Raw genomic sequence first — 9646 nt, forward strand, 5'->3', positions numbered from 1 at the left:
TATTCATCCTGCTATTACTTATATTGTTATTACAAGTTACTATTACTATTATAATTATGGTTAATACTTTTATTATTATTTTTAATATGATTATTACCACTGCTACTGCTACTCCTACTACTATTACTGTCATCACTACTACTACCACTATACTACTACTACGACTACTATTACCATTAGCAGCACTACCACTACCACTGCTACTGCTATTACTACCACTTCTATTATCACTACTACCACTACGTACCATTATTACCACCACCACTACTATTCCTATTGCTGCCACTAGTACTGCCACTAATACTACCATGGCCATCACCACCACTACACTGCTGCTATTACTACTAACACTATCAGTACTATTACTATTGCTGCTGCTACTGCCGCTGCTGTTATCACTAGACTACCACTACACCACCACCACCACCACCACTACTACTACACTATTGCTACCACTACTGCTACTACCATCACTACTACTACTGCTACTACACCACTACTACTACCACTACTACTACTACTACTACCACAACTACTACTACCACTACTACTACTACTACCACTACTACTACTACTACTACTACTACTACTACTACTACTACTACACTACTACTACTACTACTACTACTACTACTACTACTACTACTACTACTACTACTACTACTACTACTACTACTACTACTACTACTACTACTACTACTACTACTACTACTACTACTACTACTACTACTACTACTACTACTACTACTACTACTACTACTACTACTACTACTACTACTACTACTACTACTACTACTACTACTACTACTACTACTACTACTACTACTACTACTACTACTACTACTACTACTACTACTACTACTACTACTACTACTACTACTACTACTACTACTACTACTACTACTACTACTACTACTACTACTACTACTACTACTACTACTACTACTACTACTACTACTACTACTACTACTACTACTACTACTACTACTACTACTACTACTACTACTACTACTACTACTACTACTACTACTACTACTACTACTACTACTACTACTACTACTACTACTACTACTACTACTACTACTACTACTACTACTACTACTACTATCCTGAAGTCCTATTTTGAACGAGCATTTTAAATATTCAAAAGCATTTAACTGCACTATAAAAGGAAGTGTAACTATTAGGAAACGATTTGTTACATATATATAAATGCATTTGTTAATTGTGTATGTTTGTTATTGAGAGCATTGAAAGTAAAATTTAAATTTTATTACAGTTTAGTGGAAACATATCCTACTTTTCTTATACCATAGGTAACACACTAAAAGGAATGTATTTTATGTAAAAGCAATAGAAAAATATAATTTTATAGTAATTTACTGCACTTAAGGTATTTCATAATAATTAAAATATTTTATACTTGATTCATTTTCATTTTATTTATATTCTCTGGGCAAATGAGTTGTGCTGTGTAATAAAAAGATTTCTTGTAAAATTATTTCGCACAGAATAAGAAACTTATTGACATTCGGCTCGTTTCAGATTTAGATTATTAGTTTAAAATATTAACATTAATTTCAAATTAGCGGATTTTTTAATATAATAGGGATTCATCATTAATATGATAGAGATTTGTATTGATGTTAAGTTTTCGCGCAATAACATACTGGAGACTATTTCTTCTGTTTCGTTTTCTTAAGGAACAGCTAATTAAATTGAAGACTATAGTAAACACAATTTATTTGATTACTTTATTTATTTGATTACATATTTCATTTGATATTTTATTAAATATTTTATTTTAATTCATGTACTAAAGAAAGTTTTATGTAGTAATACTTTCATAAAATTTAATTTTTCATGTAACAATTTATAGTTGTCATATGACGAAGCGCATAACTAAGGCATAGAAAATGGATGTTTAATTATACTTTTATGTATTTTCGTAAAACTAAAATTGATCATGACAGAACCAATTCCAACATCGGAAAAATCAAAGAAAATTAATGCAATCAATAAACAAGCAATTCATCAAATTTGTTCTGGTCAGGTAAAATTAACCTATGAGTATTCGAATTTGCAGTCCTTAAATGCTAATGCTGTTTATAATATATGATATTAATTATTTTGTAGAACGTAGTACGTTTATGTTATTTCATTTTATCTTGTTTTAGATATATACATGTTGTGTATAGAGTTATACGCAATTTATATAGATAAATGTTCCATATGATTATTTAAGTTATTTCCTTCATTAGATATGCAGAATATTGAATATAGAAATTGTTGAATATTCTTTACTAGAATATTTCCTTTATTTTTTGAATTCAGAAAAACTGTTACGTTAAAAAATTTTACTTTTATCAAAAAGATTTCTTGTATAAAATTGATTTTGCAATTTTGAAGATATAAGACATATTTCATGTAATAAAGTTGAAAAAAATATTTTTTATTCAATACAATTTTGTATTTGTTACTTAATAAATAAGAATTAGCATGGTTTCATTAAATATTTTAAACATCCTTTATAAATTATACATAGTAATTAATGCTATAAACATACTAATTTTGAAACGATGTTAACATGTAATATTTTTACTAGGTGGTTCTTGATCTTTCAACTGCTGTGAAGGAACTTGTAGAAAATAGTTTAGATAGTGGTGCTACATTAATTAATATTAAATTGAAAGATTATGGAAGGACATGTATCAATGTCAGTGATAATGGAAATGGTGTTTTAGAACAAGATTTTGAAGGATTAGGTATATAAATATATATGAATATATCAATGTATAACTTATCTAAAAAAATTAAACAGATTATAAAATAAAATGTTATTAATCTTTTTTTACTAGGATTGAAGCATCATACTTCTAAACTTAGAGAATTCTCAGACTTAACAGAAGTGAGCACTTTTGGTTTTCGTGGAGAAGCTCTTAGTTCCCTTTGCTCTTTAGCTGAATTAAGTATTACTACAAGACATGCTACAAGTGAACATGGTTTCAAATTAGAATTTGATCATAATGGTGTACTACAAAAAAAAGAACCGTATGCAAGAGAAATAGGAACAACTGTATATGTAAAAGATATATTTAAGTATCTTCCTGTCAGAGCAAAAGAACTTCAAAGTAATCTAAAAAAGGAATATGCTCGTGTTATTCAAGTACTATACAGTTATTGTTTAGTATCTACTAATACAAAAATAACATGTTCTAATTCACTACCAGGCAAATCTCCTAATGTTGTAGTCAATACTGCAAGTTCAAGTAATATTTTAAACAATATTAGTATAGTATTTGGCAAAAAGTCATTGAATGGACTTGTCAATCTTGAATTATTACCTCCTGATGAAGTAACATTAGAAGAATACAATTTACCAAAAAATGCAGTTGTAGATTTTGAATGGGACTGCTATATTAGCAGTTGTGATCATGACATTGGACGTTCTACTTCTGATAGACAATTTTTTTATGTAAATGGTCGACCATGTGATCCGTCAAATGTCAGCAAATTAATAAACCATGTGTATCACAAATATAATAATAAACAATATCCGTTTATTTATTTAAATTTAATGTTAAATAAACAGTCAACGGATATTAATGTAACTCCAAATAAAAGAATTATCTTCTGTACACAAGAACATTTAATATTAGCAACTCTAAAATTTAGTTTAATATCTAAGTGGGATAAATTACAGGCAAATTTCACTGTGAAATCTGTACCTGAACAAAATTTTGGACTAAAAAGACTAATTTCACCTACAAATAACGATCGTCCAACAAAAAGGTTCCATAGTTTACAAGCTTCAAATATAGAATGTATAGAAAAAAGAGATATACAATATGATGATAAAGATAAAATTTTTAAGTGTGATAATGATAATGTACAAAATAATGTAACACAACAGACAAAAATATTAGATAGTGCAGAAATGTCAATTAGTATTTCAGCAATAAGACAAAAACTTCAAGAAAAACGGAATACTTTACCCAATTGTGAGATTCCCAGTACAAAAATTAAATTTAAAGTACAAATGGAATCAAGTCAAAATTCTAATGCTGAAAATGAACTGAAGAAACAATTAACAAAAGACTCTTTTCTCAAGGTTGTAATATTTACATTTTGTTTCAATTGTTAAATCATATAAGTTTGTTTAAGTAATTCTGCAGTTATTAACATAAGTATACTTTACAGATGGAGATTATAGGACAATTCAATCTTGGTTTTATAATAACTCGTTTGCAAGAAGATCTCTTCATCATTGATCAACATGCTAGTGATGAAAAATATCGTTTTGAAAAACTTAATAACGAAACGCAATTGAAAACCCAAAAATTAATTATTCCCAAACCTTTAAATATTTCTTCTCTTAATGAAACAATATTAATTGAAAATCAAAAAACATTTGAAGACAATGGATTTTTTTTCAAAATAAATTCTGAAGGTAGACATAATAAATTTAACACTTTAGTTGGAGTAACTAATTGTTTTTAAAATAACGATATCATGTTAAATTGCTCAAGCACAAATGTATATAACTGACCATTTTATGTTTTAGCTGAATCTGGACTTCGTGTAGAACTTACAAGTATACCAGTTAGTGGATACTGGCAATTTGGTCTAGAGGATATAGAAGAATTGATTTTTCTCATCAAAGAAGGTGGTATAGAAAATAAAGAAAATAATGTATTTCGTCCAAGTCGAGTAAGACAAATGTTAGCATCGAGAGCTTGTCGCAGTGCAGTTATGATTGGTACAGCGCTTAATAATAATGACATGCAAAAATTAATTACACAAATGGCACAAATGAAAAATCCTTGGAATTGTCCCCATGGTAGACCAACAATGAGACATCTTTTATCATTAAATCTTATACATAATTAAATTGTATTTTATATTTAATAGTTATAGCACTTACAATAATAAAGTAATTTATGTTTGACACAAAACTCCAGTGTTTTGATACTTTTACATTCCGTATTATTCGAGATCTTGTTCGAAGCTTTTGGATTTAAACCATGTTAGTGATTTAGTGTTGTAACATTTCGCCAGTATTACAACTATTATATAGCTTCACTAGTGTTTGTAAAATATATTGACACTGTGACATCTAATTGTTAGCTGCAATTGTGCAGAATAATTAGAATTTTTATCTGTTCTTGATAATTTTAATTAAAAATCGTGGATACCGCCATGATAAACACCTTATACATTTAAAATGTCAAACATCGTTATTATTTACTTATATTGTGAAAAAAATGGAATTAAATTGTATATTTTTAATTACGTCTAGGTAAAAAATCTTTTGTAGCACGATTAAAATTAAGATTGTTTGTTATTGTAAGATAAACAAAATTTGAAGTTGGAAAAAATTATTTTGTAACCACTGTATTATTAAACAGATGCGTTTATTATACACTAATTGTACGAAATATATTAAATCCTGAATGTGCTGTCGATATTAGGGCACCAGGGCATTGAGGATGCCAGTGTAATTCTTTAATATCTGTTTGTCCTTGGTGTATAAATAACAACTGTGGAGGTAGTTCTTTCAGTTCACCACTGTTTATCTCTTCTGATTGATCAGCTTCTACTGATAAATCCCATTGAGCAATTTGATCATCAGCTCCACCAGAAGCAAATACAGTGGCTTCTTCAGGATGCCATTCTACTGTTGTAACAGGTGCAGTGTGCTGCTTAAACATAGCTAATGGACTTGAACCATTAGGACCAAATTGGCGTAAATCCCATACACAAATTAAACCATCATCACCACCAGATACAAGAAATTGACTTTCTTTATGATTCCATGAAATAACATTAATGTCAGCAGTGTGTGTACCAGATGTTGTTAACATGCAAGCAGACTGTGGACTTGCTCTTGTATCCCAAACTTTGATGCTGTTAAAATTATATTATAATTACAAAAATGCATTAAGAATTTATAATAAAAAGCAAATAACAAAATGTATATTAAAGTGTACATTGAACTGTACTTTGAAGCAAGTACATGTCTTTCATTAGGTGACCATTGAATATCTTCAACACTGTGTGGTGCATGTGAATTATAAGGTCTCTGATCCACATGCCATGTTGCACTACTACTGCTGTTACTGAGATGCCATATATGAATATTACCTTTGCAATCTCCTGAAGCTAAAGTGCCTATATCTGTTGAACACCAATCAAGTCCATATCCTTCTGAAAGGTGTCCTTTAAAACTAAATAATGGTTTAATCCCTCCGTCACTTTTTTCACATTTTTTACGATATGCACGAAGCAATTCATCATTGTCAAGTACTTTTAATTGTTCCTCTAAATTCCAAATATGTACACGACCTAATTCACTCCAACTTGCTGCTAAATTTGTTTCACCAATTTTTGTATATCTGTTGAAGTAGAAAATATATTTAAATTAATAATAAACTCTATTTTGTGATTATTTATATAGATAATTTAGAAATTAAGGACACTATTAAAGCAGAAATAAAGGTATTAATATATTTACCTTACTCTATTAACACAACCTTGATGTCTGATTGGTGCAACAGACATTACTGGTGTATTTGTACCGTCTTCACTCTCTAATTCATCATTATCTGATTCATCATCAGAATCATCTTTTATACCACACAGATTACTCATTTTCATGACAAGAAGATTGTTAACATGTGCCTTGGCAGCTTGTGTTCCAGCAACAAGGTACATACTTAATGGATAATTTTCTCTGTTATTGCCTAAGCCATCTAAAATAACGTCAAAACTAAGACAAGGAGCTCCAGATTGTGCATGATGTAACATTCGATATGCTGTCTTATCAACAACAAGTTCTTCTCCACTTTTTAAGGGTTTTCCAGGTAAATACACTTTAGGTTCTTCATCTTGATCCTCTTGTTCTTCTGCTTCATCACTTTCCATGGAATCTTCATTATTACTGTCATTGTCATTTTCTTCCAGATCCTCATTAACTTCATTCAATGGTTCACACTCCATTTCTTTAGGAATTTCTTTATAAAAGACAGTCATCTTAATAAAGGTACATCTATAATTATATATACGATAAGTTTGAATAACTAAATATTTTAGCGATATGAGCTTACAAGTAACCTAACCTTATATACCGTTTAATCGTATAATGTAGATAAAAGAAAACAGAAATATAATAATTGTATTATAAAATATATGCAAAACAATATTTATGTTCAGCGTGTTATTCAAAAAAGTTAAAAAATGTATTGCTAACAGAAAGTTTAAAAAAAATTACCTTCTAACACAGATCAGATACACGTGGATGAAACAATATCCGCCAAACGCTCTCTCATAAAATCAAATACACATATTTGTCAAACTGATCACTCGACTGAAATTCCTTCCAGTACTTTTTCATTGCATTTTATTGACAACTTTTTGTGCGAATTAAATTATTTCGATTTGAAACAATACAAGATAATAACATTCACAAAAGTGGAATTACAGTAATATTTTACTAATGATATATGAGAAGTTATAGAAAAGTTATATAAATAATTACGAAAAAACAAAATCTGTTGGGAGAAAAATCTTATTTTTTTTAAAACATATATTCCAAACAATCTCTACTGCAATTCTTGAAATAATTCAGTCTGTAAATTACATACTGATCCATAGTGTGCAAAATGTTATAACTATTACAGAAACAAATACAAAGTATTATCACATACCATCAAAAATTTTTTTCAAAACAAACTCTTGAGATTTAGATATGTTTCATTATGACATTTGTAACATTCTTTGAATATATTCAAACAACATTAGAGAAGTATTCTAATTGTGGATTTTTTTGCACAAAACACCATCCACTTTACGTACGAAAATTATGTACTTATTTATGTATGAAGTGTAAGCATTATTTCTCTGAAAAAATTGTAACAAAGATCAGAACTAAGTTAAAAAAAAAACTGCTCCTTTATGGACCAGTTTATTAACTAATTTATACAAATAAGCATAATGTCAATAACAGCAATGACAATGATAATAATAATGATTGCAATTATGATAATAGTAATAATAGTGTTGGTAGTTTTAACAGTAGCAGCATTAATGACAATAGTAATAGTAGTAGCAATAGTAGTAGTAATTATACAGTAATAGTACTAGTAGTTATAATAAGATTCACTGCAATTGTACTACAAATAACAGAAAAATGAAAAGGAGCAAAAAGGAGAATATATAAATAGTGTAATTTTACATATAAAATACAATTTTAGTGATTGCTATAGCTGTATGAAAGGAAAGGAGCAGCAACAAATACCTAACACTTGATGGCAATTGTTCACGCAAATGGATGGTATTTAATATTAGCTGTGTTTATTAAGATGAGGATTGTTACTAGAATTATTCATTAACTGAATAGATGTTACAGTGGTATGTGAATGATGAGGTGGTGAAATATTGGGATTATGTCGAGGATTAGTATTGTGGAGGCTGTGTATATAAGAACGCTGGACGGGCTTGTGCTGAGCAAGCTGGATCAAGGCCTCTGGTATAGAGAACCATTTTCTCTTTCGACCAATAGCACGTGAATCTTCCCATTCTGGTAGCTCTTCTGTTACTCGCATAACCCATACTTGTGTTCTGTGTTTGTGTTCTGCATTCTATAAAGAAAAGTTGTTTTTATAATTCATACTCTCTACTACTAAAATTTATTAATTAAATTTTTATTGCATTTACATTGAGTAAAGCTAAATTTTACATTTGGGAAAATTACTACCTCGAATATGCCAAGACATCTGCCTAATTGTCCTAACACACCAGCTTCTTCTCTGACTTCTCGTAATGCTGTTACTGCAGGCTCTTCTTCAGGTTCCACACCTCCACCAGGTACTATCCAACTATCAGGTCTTCGACTGGATGTAACCAATAGTACCTATGACATCATAAATTACACAAAAATTTAATTCACGTTTGCTCCATGTATTAAAAAGAATATAAAATATTGCGGTAATAAGGAAAATAATGCCAACTGCCATCTGCTGGCTTACCTCATCTTCGAGATCGTTTTTGACGCAGATACATGCAGCTCTACGTCTATAACCTTCTGAATCGTAAATACGAATTGAATTTGGTTTTTCCTTGACCATGATAGATTACCAAAATTACGAAATTATGCCATAAATTCATGTTTGTCAGACGGCCAGGTAGGCCAATCTGTATGCTTGCATTGTTTTAACGTTGTCTGAATCCGACATATCGACATAAAATTGATTAGCGAGTTTTTACTACTCACATAAGTAATTTAAAGTTCCTATCTCTCGCCCAAATAAAGGGACGATTCTCTTTTGCTTAAATAATGCTATATCACGATAACACCTCCAATGTTGTCCTTGTAGAAACTAGTTATAACCTCAAAACTTTTAAAGCAGTCACTAACAAGTAACTCCCTCTAGACTCGTTTTCATCGTAGCATTGAAAGGAGAATATTCAATATAATCATTTGACACAAATTTATGTTAAAGTGACGTTCACGCTTCGCGACTCATGTGAACCATCCATGGGGTCCACACTCTGCGATTCTCATGCGAATCCACCCTTCCTAATTTAATGCACTTATACGTACTTGATATACATATTCATACATACATTTTTTTTATATAAATTATTT

General features: G+C 29.8%; 3 protein-coding genes across 3 annotated transcripts; 1 reads left to right on the forward strand and 2 right to left on the reverse strand.

Moving 5' to 3' along the window:
- The first annotated feature begins 1966 nt into the window (after positions 1–1966).
- On the forward strand, positions 1967–4890 carry LOC108574579 (mismatch repair endonuclease PMS2). The gene is made up of 5 exons (XM_017937196.1): positions 1967–2053; positions 2606–2765; positions 2859–4111; positions 4201–4450; positions 4565–4890. The coding sequence occupies exons 1-5, from the start codon at positions 1967–1969 to the stop codon at positions 4888–4890; spliced, it is 2076 nt and encodes a 691-aa protein (XP_017792685.1).
- Positions 4891–5417: 527 nt separating this feature from the next.
- Positions 5418–7313, reverse strand: LOC108574580 (glutamate-rich WD repeat-containing protein 1). Its single transcript, XM_017937197.1, has 4 exons — positions 7271–7313; positions 6515–7048; positions 5991–6395; positions 5418–5907 (listed from the first exon to the last, which is right to left on the reverse strand). The coding sequence occupies exons 2-4, from the start codon at positions 7030–7032 to the stop codon at positions 5418–5420; spliced, it is 1413 nt and encodes a 470-aa protein (XP_017792686.1). The 5' UTR covers positions 7033–7048; positions 7271–7313.
- A 957-nt stretch (positions 7314–8270) lies between these two features.
- On the reverse strand, positions 8271–9375 carry LOC108574581 (diphosphoinositol polyphosphate phosphohydrolase 1). The gene is made up of 3 exons (XM_017937198.1): positions 9027–9375; positions 8756–8911; positions 8271–8639 (listed from the first exon to the last, which is right to left on the reverse strand). The coding sequence occupies exons 1-3, from the start codon at positions 9123–9125 to the stop codon at positions 8343–8345; spliced, it is 552 nt and encodes a 183-aa protein (XP_017792687.1). The 5' UTR covers positions 9126–9375; the 3' UTR covers positions 8271–8342.
- Positions 9376–9646: the final 271 nt, after the last annotated feature.

This window comes from Habropoda laboriosa, unplaced genomic scaffold (assembly GCF_001263275.1).
Source record: "Habropoda laboriosa isolate 0110345459 unplaced genomic scaffold, ASM126327v1 scaffold175, whole genome shotgun sequence".
NCBI lineage: Eukaryota > Metazoa > Arthropoda > Insecta > Hymenoptera > Apidae > Habropoda > Habropoda laboriosa.